Source organism: Staurois parvus, unplaced genomic scaffold, assembly GCF_062004578.1.
Source record: "Staurois parvus isolate SC_StPar_1 unplaced genomic scaffold, SC_StPar_1.0 ptg000011l, whole genome shotgun sequence".
Lineage (NCBI taxonomy): Eukaryota > Metazoa > Chordata > Amphibia > Anura > Ranidae > Staurois > Staurois parvus.
Window position 1 is genome coordinate 16123516 of NW_028317807.1, and position 20463 is coordinate 16143978.

Genomic DNA, 20463 nt, shown 5'->3' on the forward strand with positions numbered 1-20463 from the left:
ATTCAATAATATAATCAAACCAAAAACACTGAATTTTGAAATATAGCACCAAGTTCGCACATCACTGAGCAAAGTCGCAAAATCGTTTTCAGTGTCTGATGAGGAATTCCCCCATGAATCATTATCATTCAATTCTGCAAGTGGTTCTAATTTACTATCGCTGTTCTCTAGCTGGTCTAAAACCGATTTTGACCTAAAGGGATGCTTTTTGGACGCCATGGACGTTTCTCAGTTTACAGGCAGAAAGAACAGTAAAAATGCAGGCAGGGCACAGGACAAAGCACTCGGGACAAAATGTATGTGAAATGGTTTGATACAGTAATGTTTTACTTTGTGATTTTAGTGTATTTAGTGAATGTCACTTTTTGTCATTTTCAAATTTCCCGCCGCTTTGTCTCCGTATGTCCCGACGTCGCAGGGAACGGAACCCTGAAGACAGATGCCGGTATCCGCCGGAGGACCTTACAGGGGACACTGCAGGAGGGACATCGCGGGAGCGCAGGACAAGGTAAGAGAAGAACAGATCCCGGAGCAGTGCTGCAAGTTATTCCCGAGTGTAGCTCGGGGTTACCGCTTGTGGTACTGAAACTTTACCCCCAGCTACACTCGGGAATACCGCCAGGGAGGCTACAGGATATCTAAACCTTAGATACAATGGCTGCATTTCTTTTATTTCTTACGGATTCATATTCAGCTGTAGGTCATAACAGAATGGCACAATCATAACACACAACATGGCAAAAAGTAAACAAAGTAAAAGTCTGCATACCCTTTGTTCTGGCAATTTGACCATGCAGCTCATTTTTATTAAAGTATTGTCTTATTTTGCTCCTTGAAACAACCACCTCATCTTTTTCCAGAGCAGCATGTATTTTTCCTGTGGTTACCTATGGGCTTTTTGGCTTTTCTTTGTATCCTGAACAATTCTTCTGGCAGTTGTGGCTGCAATCTGGCTTGATCTATCGGACCTTGACTTAGTATCGAGAGATCCCAGAATTCTCCACTTCTTAATAAGTGTTTGAACAGTACTGACTGGCATATTCAAGGCTTTGGATATCTTTTTAAATCTTTTTCCATCTTTATAATGTTCCATTACCATGTTACCTTTTGACAGTTCTTATCTGCTCCCCTTGGCTCAGTATGAAGCCTGCTCAGTGCATCCATGCGAGAGCTAACAAACTCACTGACTACTGACTATACACAGACACTAATTGCAATTATTTAAAAAGCCACAGATGTGGGAAATGAACCTTTAATTGCTATTTTAACCTGTGTGTGTCACCTTGTGGGTCTGTACCAAGGCCAAACATTCCACGGTATGTAAAGTTTTGATCAGGACTATTTGGGTGATTTCTATTATCATTATAATTTAAAAAGGAGCCAAACTATGTGATAATAAATTGCTTTATATGGTCACTATCCTTAAATAAAAGAGTTTTTTTGGTATGATCAGTCATATTTTTTATATCAATGCCGATTTCTGCCCGGGCATGCAAACTTTTGAGCACAACTGTACTTGCAGAAAATGTACTTTGTCTGAAAAAAGAAAACTAATGCAGCAACTACATCTAACAACTGGAAAGCAGTTACATTTTTGTACTTGGGTTTAGATATACTTTGGGTTTAGCACTTACAGGTCTTGTCCCTTCTGCAGCAAATGGATGAGGAAAGAGAAGCAGACCGATGAACTCTCTGTTACTCTGCCCTCAATTTCTATCAGCATGCTCCTTGCATTGCAGTTCAGCTTATTGACTGCTTGGACTGATTTTCCCCTGCTCAGCAATCTAGTTAAGTTCAGTAATATATCTTATGATGTATTAAAGTGGTTGTAACCCTATAAAAAAAACATGCTCCTGTTCCTTTAAAGCATGATAAATACCATAGTGCTTTTGCAGTGTAAATTGTCCCTTTCTATGTTCTAAAATACCTGATTGATCTTGCCTGTTCTTCTCCCTCTCCCTCTTCCTGTCATTTCTCTAGTCAGTGCTGTGAGCCAATCTGTTCCCCGCCCCTCCTGCTGCTATTTCCCTGTGGCTGTAAAGTAACATACATAAATCACTTGCATCCCTCTGCTTTAAGAAGATATTACTTGCAGTGTGCCAGTTTTTAAAAAATTATAATCCTAAAAACCTTCTTGCACAGCGCCGCTGTGGGGTCACATGACCTCCCTCTGCTGGCTGACGTATGTTCAAGGGCAATCTCTGTCCTCCCGCTGCTCTCCTTAGATTGGGGAAGGAGAGTGGAGGGAGGTCATGTAACCGCACAGAGGGGTTAGGGGGTGATACAAATACTGAGACATTGTTTACTTTAATGCAGGGAATGCATTAAAGTGTTAGTAAACCCAGGACCCTGTATTCACTATATCCGGTCTCCCACAGTACACAGAACATGGAAAAGCAATTATTTTAGTAAATATAAACTGCTAAATACCTTTTATCATCAGCAGTTAGAACAGTCTTGTGACTTCTATCAGTGTTCAGGAGAGCACTAGTTAAAGCTTGTAGGAGGAGATTTAATTCTCCTCTAGGAGGATTCAGAACCCCTGACCTCTGTCTAGACAGTGCTGATTGGCCCTGTGCTGATCACATGCACTCCTCCAAGAAAAAAAAACCCTCTCTAGCAATACATACCAAACTGAGCATGTGCAGAGTGTCTCCACATGATACGTCTTATCAGGAGATAAGGGGAGGATCAGAGAACTCAGGATCAAAAAGCATTTATACACAATGCAAAAGATTAACCCCTAAGGTTCCACAGTGAGTATATCAAGCATGCTATACTGCATATACAGACTGATTTTACTGTTGTGGGTTTAGTAACACTTTAAGGTAAAAAATGTTTACCCTCTAGAACCACTTTAAAAAGGCTGCAGAATAGATTTTGGAAAGTGGCATGCAAACCCAGGCCACCATCTGACAATACGGAGTGTATGATGGTTTATAGTGTTTCACACACATGTTAATCTCTGCCTAGATATACAATTCTATCCAACAAAAAAGGGTGAAAATTAATTTACAATTTAACTTACAGTGGTCCATGTATAAATGTAGCCATCGATGTTTAGAACAGGCAAGACATAGAGATCCAGGTTCCTGAGAATCTTTTTTATACGTGCATCCTTTTGATGATTCTGTACAATCTAATGATGAATATAGATGAATTAAATTCAATCCTTAATGTACATTTGTCATGACAATTAATAGCCTTATACTGTATGCTGTTTATTTATGTTTTTATATTCTAATAAATAAATAAATAATAAACTTAATCCCTTAAAGAGTACCATATTCATGCCATAAACCCCCAAAAAAGGCAAAAGATGCATCAGTCCATGTTGTGGGAACATACTTACTGTTTAACCCTTTCACAACTTGAGGTCATTGAAGCCTAAATGCCAAGACCAAATTTAACAGCGTCAGTATGTGTCAGTTAGCTTGACAATAACTCTATATGACTACCTAGGGCATATAAAGCTTTTCCTTGGTACACTGTATAAAAAAATACTCTGCTCATGGACATGGACAAATGGACACTCCTAATTCAAATGCATTTTCCATATGCATTCTGCATTTTACAAATGCAACCATTTTTTTTAAAATCTGCATGCAAACTACTTCCTGTGTGAGGCCTCATTCACACAGGCATATGGATTGAAGGGCTATCTTCAGCCACCCAGGATACACAGGTGTTCTGTGCAGAGGCGTGCAGGCAGCCTGTTGAAATAAATGTTAGACAGCCAGCTGCATGGACCTGCATGGACCTCCATACGCATTCCAGATTGTACATCCATTTGGGTCTGGTGCAGAGATCAGAACGCAGGCTGTCTGAATGAGGCTGTGTGAATGAGGCCTAAGATACAATGACAGTTGGAATCAGTAGGCATGTTTGCAGACCAGCCTCGTGATCACCATGATTGGTTGTCATGGTAAGCACATCAACAGGCACCATACTGGTTTGTTTCTGATTGTTAGTTTGTGACCAGAATGACCCCAGAAATAGTAATTTGTACAGTTTCCCGTTCCTAGTTCTGCAATGGAACATAGAAAAAACAATCTCTCATAATGGGACTTAAGAACTTGCTACAAGCTTTAGTTTACATACATTATAGACATTTTTTAATCAAAGCTGAAATTGTACTTTAATCCTGGACTATAAAGATGAATGATTTATCTAAAGAAGAAATGGGTATCTAGACTATACATTAACTTTGAGTAAACATTAAAGTGATTGTAAACCTCAGACATGAAATATGAACAAAGCATATCCCTCTATAGTGTGTACTTGTTTCAATTAAAAGCACTAAGTGTCATTTCTCTCTGCTGCTTACTTCCCCTGCTTTAAGCATGAATCACTTCTGACAAGTTTTTCTAACACCAAAAGAAAAATGGTGACAGGGGAGGGACCTCCAGCTGATTGACAGCCTCAGCTCTGTTCCTGTGTGCAGTGTGAAGGGGGGGTGCCCCTTCCTTCCAATCAGCTCTCAGAGCTCTCCTCACTGAGCTCTGCAGAGTGTGACTTCAGCTCTCCACCCTCTTTTTTTTCTGAAATCTCAAGACAAGTTTTAAATATTCAGCACTTTGAATGGCTGTAGAGAAGAGAAGACTGTAGACAGACAGGTACAACTTATGTCGTAAGATTTATTTACCTTTATGTATCACCTGAAGCCAATCACCTCACTGGGTACATGTAAAGCCTGCCATACATGGGTCAAATTCCGAAAGAAATTTAGTTCGAAAATCTTTTTTAAGAATTTTCGTTCACATTTTTCACCATTAGTGGGTCACAGAAACAGTCCATTTTCATGTGACCATCAAAATTGAGTTATTGGGCATGTTGGAAATTTTTTGAAAAACAAACAAATTTCGAATCTATGATAGGAGAATCATGCAGGAAATATAAACAAAAAAGAAATTAACATGAGCTGTGACCTGGAAAGAAAAGAAAATTCTTGGCGACGAAAATTCTTTTCTGTAGCAACATGAGGTAAAATTGAAGGCTTGGTTGATTTGAATTTTGAAATCAATGGTGGTACCATTGGATTACAAAATGCACAAAATTTCCAATTTTCTAAAGACACATGTATGGCCTGCATAAGGGTTTACAACCACTTTAAGATCCAAGTAAAGCAGCACTAAGAGAATGGAGGCCCAGGCAGAATATCTTACATTTGTAGTTACATCTAACTATACATCTAACGTTGATTACTGAAGTTGTCAAAGTGCCACACATATTTAGGGTGGATTGAAAATATTGGGTTGTTTAAAGTTAATTATTATTATAATACAGGATTTATATAAAGCCAACAGTTTGCTCAGCGCTTTACAATATAAAGGAGACAATACAGCAACAATACAGTTCAATACAAGAGTGATAGGAAGACCCTGTTCCTTGGAGCTTACAATCTAGGAGGGAGGGGTTAGTGGTACAAAAAGGTAATAACTGTGGGGGATGGAATGGTAGGAAGAGTAGAAGATTCCATTATTAGCTGAGGGCAGGATAAGCTTCCCGGAAAAGATAGGTTTTCAGAGATTCAACCAAAAACAGATATTCTAGTTTTTTGTAGATGCTGGAAAATGTAACCACCTAATAACATTTCATAATGTGCACAAATGTCTACGTTACTATAAGAAGGCCCCTCTGTCCTGGTTTGATTTTATATTTCTTTTACATTCAATAGCAAACAACAGGAGGAGTGGAAGGACCCCAAGGAAGTCATTATCTGTAAACACTGCAAGGTGGGTGGAAAAACAGCTGGCAAACATGCCAGGAAGATCTCACCGCTGGGGTCCTCAAGAGATACAAGAGGTCAGCAGGTGACTCAGCCAAGCAGATGCACCCAATAACTGAATATCAGTTTTCAGTGGACTGAACCTTTAAGCATATAGAGTATTTTTCGTAATTTCAAAGTATACCACACATACGGACAATATACAGTACATATTATGTGTATTTACTTTATTGCAAAAAACAATTATATAAAATGTTAGTGGAACTACAATAGAAAAAAAAATCATGCATGATGAACCGTGATCATGTATGCTTCCTACTGTCTTTAAATTTTGACTGTTAGACTCTGGACATTTATGAACGTCTAATGATTAACTGTTGCATGGGAATTTGTGATTATGCATTCATTTTAATGATTGGCCTACTACTGATCTTCTTAAGCACCTTACAGTACAGCTGCAATTCCTTTTCAGTGGGTGTTAGTTCATATTAGGTCAGCATCAATCCCAGGGTCAGTCTTTGTCAGCCAATGCAAACATATGCTAATATGCATGAACAGAGCTATGATTGAATTGGTATTGATGAATCTTGGCTTCATTCTTCACATAACTGGGCCATTAATATACATGGATATGTTCTCTTTCGGAGAGACAGGGTAAATAGGAAAGGTGGTGGTGTCTGTCTCTATGTGAGAAGTGATCTCAGAGCGAGTGAGAAAGAGGACCTAATTGATGGAGAGTGTGATGAGGTTGAAGCTTTATGGGTGGAACTGCACATGGGGGTGCATACTACAAAGGTAATCATTGAAGTTTGTTATAGGCCACCCAGTGTTAATGAGGAGGTGGAGACTCAGCTCGTTGCACAGATTGAAAGGGTTGCAACGGCTGGGACAGTGATAATAATGGGGGATTTTAACTACCCAGAAATTGACTGGAGTAATGGTACTGCAGGAACAATTAAAGGGCAAACCTTTTTAAACCTACTACAGGACAATTTTATGGTACAGTTCATAGAGGCCCCAACTAGGAATGATGCTCTACTGGACCTAGTAATCTCAAACCATACAGAGCTTATTACAAATGTCCATATAAAAGAACATCTGGGTAGCAGTGACCATAACATGATTTCTTTTTTTGTTAGCTGTAAACAGCAAATCACATACGGGAAAAATAAGAACGCTCAATTTTAAGAAAGCTAATTTTTCAAGGCTGAAAGCTGCTCTCCAAGACTTAGACTGGGGGCAATATTGGCATCGATGAACACAACACAGAAAAGGGAGTTTTTCAAAAAGACTGTATGTGAACACAGTGCAAAATATATTCCCATTAGCAACAAGTTTAAAAGGCTAAAAATCAAACCTATGTGGCTTACGGCCAAAGTTAAAAAAGCTACAGATAACAAGAAAAGAGCTTTTATTAAATATAAAAATGAAGGAGCGCTATCATCGTTTAAACATTACAAAGAATATAACAGAATATGCAAAAAGGAAATAAAGGCCGCAAAAATTGAAAACGAACGACAGATTGCAAAAGATAGCAGGACCAACCCCAAAAAATTCTTCAAATATATTAATAGAAAAAAGGTCTGGTCTGAGAATGTAGCCTAAGCGTAGTATTCAGGAGCAGTTATCATACATTAATATCACTGAGAAAACCAATCTGACTGTTTCTGTGAAAGTGCTTTAAAAGGCATGAATAAACTTCTTACTGAGAAATAGCAGTCAGTGTATGTTTAGTTGCCTTAGAATTACTGTATCCTCATGTAATATAATCAACATCCATTGTTCACTTCTAAGACCACTTTTAGATACAGGATGACAGTTGCTAGAAATCTGAATAAGAAAGCGCCTCAATTGCTATTGTTCATCCCCATATGCCTGCACAGCTCTTCTCTTCCCCTTCTACTCATGCAAACTTGCTAGATCAGCATAATCAACTTTGCAGGTTAATAGAGGTTTCTGTAGTTCTCTGAAGATTAGCTGCCTTGAGGATGGTCAAATACCCACGTATCTGACCACCCCCATACTGAGATCAGCCTCTGCGGCATTTTAATATAGCATTGTATTAGTGATAATAAACCTAACATATTCTTTACTGTGAATTTTGATAAGGAGAAGAATTTGAAATGTATTAAGAAGGAACATTCTTAAAAACAAGCACATATCAGAAACCTATGGCAGAAAATTCACTGCTTCATGCGGATCGTTTCCATGCCATATGAATAGTTGCTCAGAGGCAAAGAAGCGGTTGAATTAGATTTATGGATAATGGATAATTATTGAACCACTCTGTCACCAAGGATGGAATTACTGTACATAACCCTAACAAGTTTGTTCTACTGCTTTCACAGCTCCCATCCTGCTTTTGGACCATCAACATCTACATGTTTCTTGGTGACTGGATTAAGGCATCTGTGCTACCTGTGTGAAAATAAATGCTGGGGTAATCTTATTGGAACAGAGGAAGTGGCTTGGAGAAGCTACAAAACATCTTCAGCACTACAGAATAAGCACAGAATACGCTTAGTTGAATGTAACAAACTGCTAATAGCCATTTGTCTTCTTTTTTTGTTTTCCATTTCAGATGTCAATGTTAGAGATGAGCGAATTTCTCAAAAATTCGATTCGGCTGATTCGGCGAATTCCAGTATGAAATTCGATTCGATGCGAATTAATTCGCTACGAAGTTAACTTATTAAAAGGGTTTCTAGGCTTCAGAGAGCCTTTAAATTAGTGCAGAACACTGTACCTTTAATTTAAATGCCCTTGGAGATGAGGAAGGAGAAGGAGAAGGAGAAGGAGAAGGATGAGAAGAAGGAGAAGGAGAAGGATGAGAAGAAGGAGAAGGATAAGAAGAAGGAGAAGGATGAGAAGAAGGAGAAGGATGAGAAGAAGGAGAAGGATGAGAAGAAGGAGAAGGAGAAGGAGAAGGAGAAGGATGAGAAGAAGGAGAAGGAGAAGGATGAGAAGAAGGAGAAGGAGAAGGATGAGAAGATGGAGAAGGATGAGAAGAAGGAGAAGGATGAGAAGAAGGAGAAGGAGAAGGATGAGAAGAAGGAGAAGGAGAAGAAGGATGAGAAGAAGGAGAAGGATGAGAAGAAGGATGAGAAGAAGGAGAAGGATGAGAAGAAGGATGAGAAGAAGGAGAAGGATGAGAAGAAGGAGAAGGATGAGAAGAAGGAGAAGGATGAGAAGAAGGAGAAGGATGAGAAGAAGGAGAAGGAGAAGGATGAGAAGAAGGAGAAGGAGAAGGATGAGAAGAAGGAGAAGGATGAGAAGAAAGAGAAGGAGAAGGAGAAGGAGAAGGATGAGAAGAAGGAGAAGGAGAAGGATGAGAAGATGGAGAAGGAGAAGGATGAGAAGAAGGAGAAGGATGAGAAGAAGGAGAAGGATGAGAAGAAGGATGAGAAGAAGGAGAAGGATGAGAAGAAGGACAGTTCTGTGACAGTTTCTGTCTATTTCTGACAGTTCTGGGACATTCACTCCATACAGCGGTTGAAACATTGTATCTATTTGTTTCCATAAATGGATCCATTTATGGAAACAAATAGATACAATGTTTCAACCGCTGTATGGAGTGAGTGTCCCAGAACTGTTAGAAATAGTCTATTTCTGACAGTTCTATGACATTCCCTCCATACAGCGGTTGAAACCGCTGTATGGAGTGAATGTCCCATAACTGTCAGAAATAGACTATTTCTAACAGTTCTGGGACATTCCTTCCATACAGCGGTTGAAACATTGTATCTATTTGTTTCCATAAATGGATCCATTTATGGAAACAAATAGATACAATGTTTCAACCGCTGTATGGAAGGAATGTCCCAGAACTGTCAGAAATAGTCTATTTCTGACAGTTCTGGGACATTCACTCCATACAGCGGTTTCAACCGCTGTATGGAGGGAATGTCCCAGAACTGTCAGAAATAGTCTATTTCTGACAGTTCTGGGACATTCCCTCCATACAGCGGTTTCCGGCAAAAAGTGTATGTGCAGAGTTCCTCTATTCTGCAGATACACTTAGAGGAGCTCTGCAGATACACTTAGAGGAGCTCTGCACATACACTTTTTGCCGGCTTGGAATTATTCTTATTTTCATCCTACTTCTTCTTCTTCTTCTTCATCCTCATCCTCTTCTTCTTCTTCTGAGGATGAGGATGAGGATGAAGAAGAAGAAGAAGTAGGATGAAAATAAGATTAATTCCAAGCCGGCAAAAAGTGTATGTGCAGAGCTCCTCTAAGTGTATGTGCAGAGCTCCTCTAAGTGTATCTGCAGAATAGAGGAACTCTGCACATACACTTTTTGCCGGCTTGGAATTATTCTTATTTTCATCCTACTTCTTCTTCTTCTTCTTCTTCTTCTTCTTCATCCTCATCCTCTTCTTCTTCTTCTGAGGATGAGGATGAGGATGAAGAAGAAGAAGAAGTAGGATGAAAATAAGATTAATTCCAAGCCGGCAAAAAGTGTATGTGCAGAGCTCCTCTAAGTGTATCTGCAGAGCTCCTCTAAGTGTATCTGCAGAATAGAGGAACTCTGCACATACACTTTTTGCCGGCTTGGAATTATTCTTATTTTCATCCTACTTCTTCTTCTTCATCCTCATCCTCAGAAGAAGAGGATGAGGATGAGGATGAAGAAGAAGAAGAAGTAGGATGAAAATAAGAATAATTCCAAGCCGGCAAAAAGTGTATGTGCAGAGTTCCTCTATTTCTGACAGTTCTCTGACAGCTTCTTCACATGTACAGCGGTTGAAACATCTGTATCCTAAATGGAAACTAATAGATACAAATTGTATCCATTAGTTTCCATTTAGGATACAGATGTTTCAACCGCTGTACATGTGAAGAAGCTGTCAGAGAACTGTCAGAAATAGAGGAACTCTGCACATACACTTTTTGCCGGCTTGGAATTATTCTTATTTTCATCCTACTTCTTCTTCTTCTTCTTCTTCATCCTCATCCTCTTCTTCTGAGGATGAGGATGAGGATGAAGAAGAAGAAGAAGAAGTAGGATGAAAATAAGAATAATTCCAAGCCGGCAAAAAGTGTATGTGCAGAGTTCCTCTATTTCTGACAGTTCTCTGACAGCTTCTTCACATGTACAGCGGTTGAAACATCTGTATCCTAAATGGAAACTAATAGATACAATGTTTCAACCGCTAAACATGTGTTCCTTCTGTCAGAGAACTGTCAGAAATAGCGGAGCTCACTGCAGGGACACTTTTGCCGGCTGATTGGGAAATATTCGATTCGCGCACCCGAAGTAGGCAAAATTTCGGATTCGTATATTTCCTGAATATTCGACTCGAATTCCGGTTCGCCTGGTTCGATTCGCTCATCTCTAGTCAATGTAATACACAGGGTTGCTGTATTTTACCAGGAACACAAGAGGTATCTACAGTACTGTAGACAATTCAACATTTTTGCACACATTTATAAAAAATTGCATTTGTGACTTACATTTACAGAGTCCCTACACTATAAGTAACTAAGTGGACCAAGAGATGTTGTTACCTCTTTGACAAACCACTGACAAAAAGCTGGTGCAATCCATTCCCTTGCATGAATGCCACAGTCCATCCAGATCATTTTTTTAGGATTACTTGATGGCTGACTAATCTGCAAGGAAAAGCACAAGTTAGTGCATTCAACAATATCTTGGAAACTTGACCTTGCAATTTTCTATAAGAACTGTACCTACTTTTAAATAATGCATGGGTCTGGACTTATATGTTGCACCCAAATAATGTTGTGTAAGCAGATCACTGTGCGTTTCAGACATTAGATTGATCCAGTTGTAAATCTTAAAGAAATAAAAAGATACTCATTTAAAATGTGCAACTGTCAAATAGGCCTGACAATGCACATAACACATTTAGCTATATTGAATATGTGGAGAGGGGTACACTCAGAATGCAAATTTTACCTAAATTTAATAGATTTTCAGCTGCACATGCTTGGATTTTTAAAGGACACTAATAATGGCATTTATTTGTTGGACTGCAGATCATTTAATATGTATAATGATCTCTTGGACTTTCAATAATAGTCTCTGGACTTGTGTTCGAGTTATGGCACAGAACAACAGGTTTCTGTATTTACCCATACTCATGCTAACACCAATTGTTTCAAACTCTGTTAATATACTCTGTTGTAATGCACAGCATTGATGTGCTCTCTGAAACTGAACATAGATCAAATCTTTCTCAACTGAGGTCTCCTTTGAAAGGCTCCATATGCAAACTTGTTAATCCAGTCTGGCTTACTCAAATACCCATCACAGCTGAAAGAATTCTTTGTCCTCCACAACAGTAGCACAAACCTAAGTTATACATACTGTATATTGGCTCAATAAATTCAAGAGAGCACATTTTAACATAATCAATTCATTTAATTTGTTTACCTGCAAGGATTTGAATACACTTTCTGAAACCATGGGCTGTTTTGGGCCAAAACATAACTGAAGCGTGCCCAGATAGGAGAATGCAGAAGTATAGTGAATTGTCACTTATACAATGTCCATCACAAGCTGGCCACTCCCACTCACCTTTCATAGGTGACCTACAACATGCTTCAATGAGGAAGCTGACAGCCTCGGAGTGGAAAGCTGAGAGATGTCCGTTTGGACAACTGCAAGAACTGGAAGGAGAGAGCCTGACGGTCTGATTGGTACAGCAGGGAAACTCGGTTATGGCAGGAGACCATTGCATAGGAGACAGCCCTGTGCTGTCCCAACACTAAACTACTCTGCCAAGTTCTTCCTATGTTAAGTGCCTGCATGCTGCAAATCTCAGGATCTGCAGAAAACCCCACTGTACCAATCTCAGGCTCTCTCTTTTCAGTCAGTGCTTGCAGCTCTGCCAGTTATCTCCCTAAGCTGTGATCATGCCACTTTGTGGTGAACAGCATTAGGGAGAGTTGGTTTATTTGGGTGGAAACACTATCATATATCTATTATGGATGATCCAATAAAGTAACTCAGAAGAGCACAGATTGGAGTGTGATTCTTATTCTTTATTGTCATCTTATAACCAAGGATTGGCTTCTTGAAACTGTACTCAGAGTCCGGAGATCAAATGAAAGAGTGGTGCACGGGGATGTGATCTTCTTTAGCCTATAAGTTGCACATTGGCACTCAGAATGGCAGATCAGTTAACTGACCCCTGTACCCGTCAGCTCCCTTGTTGCTTTTACCAGCTTCCCCTACACCAACTTTGTGACCAAAATATCAGCGGAGGACATTTTCTTCACTACTGCTTCTAATTACCGTGAGTGTGCACACTATTGCATGATCAGTTGTACCTATTATTCCTAGCTCCAGGTGTTTGTTTTCTGTATACTTACAGACCTTCCTAGCCCAGTGTTGTTCACGTAAGGCTTCTGGTTTATTCATATTTTTTTTTATTATACAACTAACTTTGGCTTGACCCTTCGCAACAGTCTCAGTTTCTCATGTGGCCTCTTGGAAGAATTAATTTCCCACCCCTGATGTAGAGTGTACAAACACTTTAAAAAGCCTTAACATTTAATATTAGACTTTTTGTCGGTAATGTTTTTAGATAAGTGAATATTTGATTAGTAGTGAAATGCAGCTGATTTCATCATATTCAATGTTCACTACTTTCTGAATGCCTATCCCATAGGTGATCCATGTAACTGCAAACTTCCAAATTTGCAATGGCTCCAAGGTATGGAACAAAATATTAAAGGAATACTGTACATGAAAACACTTCAGAAGAAAACTAGTACATACTAAATCCTTCTCTTACTTCTTCCATTGGGTGATATTTCGTGTAGACATAGTCAGTTGTTGATCTCTTTTTTCTTAGTTTCGTTGTCTCTGCGCTGCCCATAACCTGAGTTAAATTATTAAGCAGAATGCTACAAAACAAGATGGGTGACACAATGACAGCATTTTTAGGTTGCTTAATGTCTAATAAATGTTTTTTAAAAAATCTAATTGATTAAAGAGATTCATGTAATGCAAAATATTTAACTAACACCGAAAATATATATTTTCTAATATCCAATTATTACAGTTTGTTTTATGGGATTGTACTTATGGGTATTCCTCACTTGGCTGCCCCTCTCCCTGCTTTTCTGAAAGCAGCTACAAGTAGAATTTTAGTTGTCAGTGAGTATTGACATCACCATTCACCTTGGAGGGCAATTATATTTATAGTAGACATATACAGATTGTCTGCCCAGGAGCAGTAGATCCCGAACTGCTAAAAAGTGGACTAAGACAGTAACAAACACAAACTAGTATCAGTTCTAGAAATACTTTAAACAAATAAAAATCTTGCTCTTGGGTATTGTACTGATACATAACTATACATATTCAGCAATATAATTTTTTTCTAAGAAGTGTTTAAAATCTACTGAAAGCCAAACATTGATTTAAATATAGCTTATGGCTCTAAAATCCTAAAATCTTCCTAAACACACAGTTCATAGAAATAATAGGTTTGAGGGTGTTATTTCCTATGCACATAATGACTCCTCAGTTGCCCATACAGCCATCTCTTGCTTTCTTGCTATACATACCTAAATATCTTCAGTCAACATTCATATACAAGGCAATTCCCACAGTGCCTGTTAGCTCTCAATTGCTTTATCACCTTCCCTAATATGAGAGGCAGCACCAGTTATTGTAATGCAGTTAAAGAACTGACAAGTAAATTGAAACAAATGAAATTAATGTTTATATCTGGTTAATAAAGTCCAGTGTGTGAAAGTCTTGGCTTTCTTTCATGTTAACCCTTTCATCAGAATATGAGTGGCTGATATATGCACTCCATGATATGAATGCTTATGCCCTGGGAGGGTAACAGTTAATTTTTATTTTTTCTTAATTTAAACATTAATTCAACTCATAAATACCACAGAGGCAAAGAGCATCAGAAATGTATTATTATTAAAATGAGCAGAGCTTGTTAAATGGATAAAGCTTCATCTAACTTAAGCTGTCCCTTGATATTTGTGCATAGTGAAATTTTGCTTTTTTTATTCTAACTTGTCTCTTGCCATTCAGTTTAAATGAGGATGACTCATTCTGATAAATCTTGTACATTTCATTTATCACATTTCAGATCAGGGATGAATCGTTTGATTTTATAGCCTTTTCCAGTGAATGTTTACAATTTTACAATGCAGCAATTTACCTGGCAGCTGCTGAGAGCTTAAATGTTTATTTGGTACCTCTACTCAAGTGTAAGATTAGTCTCAGAATAACTATTTCCATGGATATAGACTTAGACAAGTATGGAAAATTAAGTACAGTAATCCTGTGTAATAACTAATAATCACTTTTGCTGGTAATGTATTTTCCATCTATATATTTATACTGTGTATAATTCACATTTTGATCATACTTTTCACCACAGTCATCATCAACCAAGACCTTTGAAATATTTCAGGGTGGTGAGAGAAGTAAATTGGCTGGTTCAAGATTCTCTTTGCCTGGCCACTAACGCCAGTACTTCCTTTGAGATTTCAAGGTGATCCCAAGCTAGCTAGGATATATAAACCTGTCAACATATTCTAAGTCTGTCCTTGGACCAAATACCAAATAGATGTGCCTAGTACTGCAGTGTTGGAGGACTCTCAGATGGCATCTGTGTAAGGCAACTAAATCACTAAGTACAATACAAAAGCCCTCTATAGGACTAATTAAGTAGCTGTATTTCCACAATAAACTAGTAAAAGCAGAGGATTAGAAAGGCTGGAAATTTTGCCTATTACTTATGGCACATACAGGGTTTTAAAAATCTATCTTGTGTGTTAAAAAAACTATATTGGAAAATGTATCAATGTTCTTAAATTAATTGATAGACCATAAAAAAGAAATGGCCAGCATTGTTTTCCTTTCCCATCCTTCACCAGATCTTCCTCTTCATAAAAGAAACATAATGGCTTAATATGAAGATGCAACATTCCCTTTATATATAGAATGTGAGTTAGTCCACAAATCAATGATTCTTAATAATGAAACATTACATTATGCCTGGAATATGGAATAATAGAAGATTCCCCTAGTCTAGTTCCTACACTGTCCTTGTTACCTACTTTATTTATCCAATAGGAATTATTGCCATTACTTTGTACTAGTGAATTTTTAGGAAAGGTTTGAATACCGTTTGATATTTTTTTCAGCTTTATATATAAAAGGCTGCTTACATGTGCGTTAACCTTCAACATGTAACATCAATATGTATATGTAAACTCAATCAATAAAATCTCATGTAAGCTTTTGCATGTTACATCAGCAAAGTCAGAGATTAATAGTGTTCCTACCCAATGGACTACTGGAGATTGAAATAAATGATTTTGACAAAACGTTGTTGAAAACCATTAAAGGAGTAAATTATCTCCACCCACTATAAAAATGTTATGATAACATCACATTGTATCTCAAAACTATACACTATATTGCTTTAACTGGCTATTAAGTTACCCAAGGGATATCTAGCCAAGTAGGAGACAGACTTATCCAAAGAACTTCAGACATCTTAAAAAGGAAAGTTGGTCTCCCTGGCGCACATTTACTCCATCTACTCTGCTATAGCAGAAATCAATGTTAAACTCTTGTTTGGCCAGGTGGTACAGGATGCTTGCCTGTGTACATATATGAGACCAAAATATCTTCCCACTATGTTGGAAATCTTTGTCTTACCTCCATTCAACCCCTGGGCCATTTTGTTTCATTACACAACGTTTTATAATAAAATACTGAAATTACAATCACCCCCTGTGAACTGGTAAATAATTACTTACATTTAATAAGCAGTATGTTTGAAGATATCACAACTGACAGAAAAGACCACAAGGCTATCAATACCATATAGGCTGGCTAGCTATTCACCACAAAGCCAAGGGATTTCCATGTAAAGTGTGGCCCTGGATACACTTTGAAGCATAATTATGAAACAGCTGCCTGATTACTGTTGTTATTCACAAAGGGTGTGTAGTGGTGCTGAGGGAGAAGCTCCGTCCTTCCTTGTGCCTCACGGTGAACTAATAAGCTGTGTGTGCTGATTTACTGTGCATTGGCATATTGACTTGTAGCACACAACACTAACATTGACAACACTACTCCTACTTAGGTAGCTGCTCAGCAGCATTGTCACCTTACCACAAAAATTAAGGCTGGCCATACATTATACAATTTTCTTGCACAATTTTCCTTTATATTTAATAAAACCATATAATATGAGGTCAAACCTAAATACTCTCAGTTTGAATACAATCAGGCAGGCCCTTGCACTACATAGTTGAAGGTGAATATAAAGGAAATTGTATAATAAAATTGTATAATGTATGGCCAGCTTAACAGAGACTGTAAGTGGCAGGATAAATAGGTTGAAAAATCAGGGGAAAACGTTAAACAGAACAGAGAAACTGAACAAATGAATGGTAATAAAATGTTTAATTCTTTTTAAAATTAGGGTTTTGATACACTCTAATTTGAATATATTATTTTGTGCATTCTTTATAGGACTTCATTTAGGACAAAAAATACATTTTTATTATTTGTGTCTTTTTTGTTAAGTAAAAATGATTATACAGTATACTACATATAAATAATTCATATTTACTATCTGCAGATACCAGGTGGTGTGATTAAAGCTATTCTCTGCTATTAAAGACTATTTTATTTATTTATTTCAGGTATTTATATAGCGCCGTCAATTTACGCAGCGCTTTACATATATGTTGTACAATCACATCAGTCACTAACCCTCAAGGGATTTACAATCTAAGGTCCCTAACTTACATTCATACATACACATACTATTCAAAACACACATCTTGACAAGTTTATGCTATACAGATATTTTAGAGTAATTCAAAGTGTTCAAGCAGTGCTGGGCTTTCCTATTAGAAAACCCAGTATGCTCTGCAAACAGTGTCATGGACTACCCTGCATTAATTGTTTTTGAAAAACAAAGATATTGTAAACATAATGAGAAAAATAATATAAAAGAAATTGTGTGAATAGAAGTGTCCTTATATTTAGAAAATAGAGAAATCTCTCTCTAACCAAATGCTGGTTTCCAAAAACAGCAGTAAAATCCCACAAGGTCTTTTATGATATGGCCCTGAAGCAGTATGGCAGCTACCAGCTGGACAATGGACAATATGTACCATTCTAGAGCACAAAAATAATTTTCTTTCAATATTCTTCAAACTATTGGAAATATTTTCAGCTACCTGTACAGTACATGGAACAAATTGCTATGAGAACGTTTAGACTGTTAGAAGTGAGAATGCAGCTGTGTGCAAGACCTGTTTCTGTCTCCTTTCTGTTCTTAGTTCCTTATATACCTATATATCATGGTGTTGATTGTCAGTAACATATTCCTGAGCAGACTATAATGTTGAGATTGCTGTCCCATCTGTGAGTGCTATCTAATTGGGTCCTCACAGTTTTGTTCTATATACTTAAAGCTCATCAGAGTCAAACTACTAGCAGAGGTGTCCTTTTATCATGCAGCGGTAAATGACCACTGCTCAGTTCTCCGGCATTCCCGGAGAAGACAGTTCTCCTCTGAATGCCTTTTTATGAAGCGGTGTAGACCAGTTCTCCGAATGAAGAGAGAAGCGGTCTACAAACGCATTCAATGCTGGAAAATGGCTGCTTTTACTATAATCTCACGAGATTACAGTAAGAGATCAGTCAAGCACCGTTTACTAAGCAACGGTAAATTATCGCTGCTTCGTTTGTGGTTCCTCCGATTCTCCAGCTCTGAGCTGGAGAATCTGGAGGGAAAACACAGATCGCCAGTGAAGGGCTGAGATCGCTCCTTCATACACTGGCCATCTGTGTGCTGAGATGATCAGCGGAGAACATGTTCTCCGCTGATCATCTGTTTCCTAAACCACTAATGATCGGAGATCAGCAATGATCCTCAGGATCGCCGCTGATCTCTGTTTCATAAAAGGACACCAGAGTATGCTAATGGTTTCCCTGCTGTTTAACTCTTCAATTATGATTGAAGACAGACACAGAGTGGATAAACTGCCTCTACACTCCCCACTTTTCCAGTTGACTTGTGTCATCATGACAATTTATTTTGTTAATATGATACCATGACAATTATTGCGGTAGAAAGGGGCAGGAGAGGACTGTAGTCCTGTGGAAGCCTCCAGACCCTAATCTGGGAATAACAAAACCTGGAAATAAAAACATCAGCTCTACTATGACATTCTGGAGCCCCTCACTCTGCATATGTGAGAACCCTGTGTTTTTTTCACCTTATCTTACCCAGTGGCAGGACCTCACACTGCCACAGCGATTACAACATTGTTAATATTACAATATATATCAAAAGTATTGGAACACCCTTCAAAATCATTGGATTCAGGTGTTCCAATCACCTCCATGGCTACAGGTAAATCAAATCAAGCAACTAGGCATGCAGACTGCTTCTACAAACATTTGTGAAAGAATGAGTCACTATCAGGAGCCTAGAGAATTCAAGGGTACCGTGAAAGGCCACCACCTGTGCAATAAATCCATCCATGAAATTTCTTTGCTACTAAATATTCCACAGTAACTGTTAATAGTGCTGCTATACCAAAGTGTAACTGGTAACAACAGCAACTCAGCCACGAAGTGGTAGGCCACCAAAAATGGCAGAGCGTGGTCAGTGCATGCTGAAGTGCACAGTGTGAAGAATTCACCAACTGTCTGCAGAGTCAATAGCTGAAGACCTCCAAACTTTGTGTGGATTTCAGATTAGCACAACAACAGTGCATAGAGAGCTTTATGGAATGGGTTTCCATGGCCGAGCAGTTGCATCCAAGCCTTACATCACCAAGTTTAAAACACGCCGCCACTGGACTCTAGAGCAGTAGAGATGTGTTCTCTGGAGTAATGAATCACGCTTATCTGTCTGGCAATCTGATGGACATGTCTGGGTTTGGCAGTTGCCAGGAGAACGGTACTTGTCTGACTGCATTGTGCCAAGTGTAAAGTTTGGTGGAGGGGGGATTATGGTGTGGGACCGCTTTTCAGGGGTTGGGCTTGGCCCCTTGGTTATAGTGAAGGGAACTCTTAAGGAATCAGCATACCAAGACATTTTGGACAATTTCATACTCCCAACTTTGTGGGAACAGTTTGGGGATGGCTTCTTCCTGTTCCAACATGACTGCACACCAGTGCACAAAGCAAGGTCCATAAAGACATGGATGAGCAAATTTGGGGTGACTGGCCTGCACTGAGTAGTCCTGACCTCAACCCAATAGAACACCTTAATGAATTAGAGCAGAGACTGCAAGCCAGGCCTTCTCGTCTGATATCAGTGCCTGACCTCAGAAATGTGCTTCTGGATGAATGGTCAAACATTCCCATACACACACTCCTAAACCTTCTGGATAGCCTTCCCAGAAGAGTTGAAGCTGTTATAGCTGCAAAGGGTGGGCCAACTCAATATTGAACCCTATGGACCAAGACTGGGATGCCATTAAAGTTCATGTGTGGTAAAAACAGGTGTCCCAATACTTTTGGTAATATAGTGTACTTTCCCTATGCTTGAGGATTTTATTCCCATTGTATGCTCCCAGGGCTAAAAAAACAAGGTATACCTTAGCAGATAGATAGTAGCAGCTACACAATTACCTACAGATGGTGCTGGTCTTGTAGTTTTCAGTGCTTGGCTCTCAGCACCAGGAACAAGCTGCCCTACTGGTAATAAAAAAAAAAAAATACCCACACCTGTTCCCCACCAACATTT

The 20463-nt window shown here is 38.6% G+C and overlaps 1 protein-coding gene across 1 annotated transcript in view; it reads right to left on the bottom strand.

Annotated features, from left to right (window-relative positions):
• The window catches only part of CPO (carboxypeptidase O), a 134205-nt gene that overhangs the window by 35818 nt on the left and 77924 nt on the right, over nucleotides 1-20463 (bottom strand). The window contains exons 5-8 of the mRNA XM_089671161.1: nucleotides 13495-13606; nucleotides 11427-11528; nucleotides 11240-11344; nucleotides 3029-3139 (exon numbers count right to left, since the gene is read on the bottom strand). Coding sequence (XP_089527287.1) covers nucleotides 3029-3139; nucleotides 11240-11344; nucleotides 11427-11528; nucleotides 13495-13606 — 430 coding nt within the window. The remainder of the gene's footprint in view (nucleotides 1-3028; nucleotides 3140-11239; nucleotides 11345-11426; nucleotides 11529-13494; nucleotides 13607-20463) is intronic.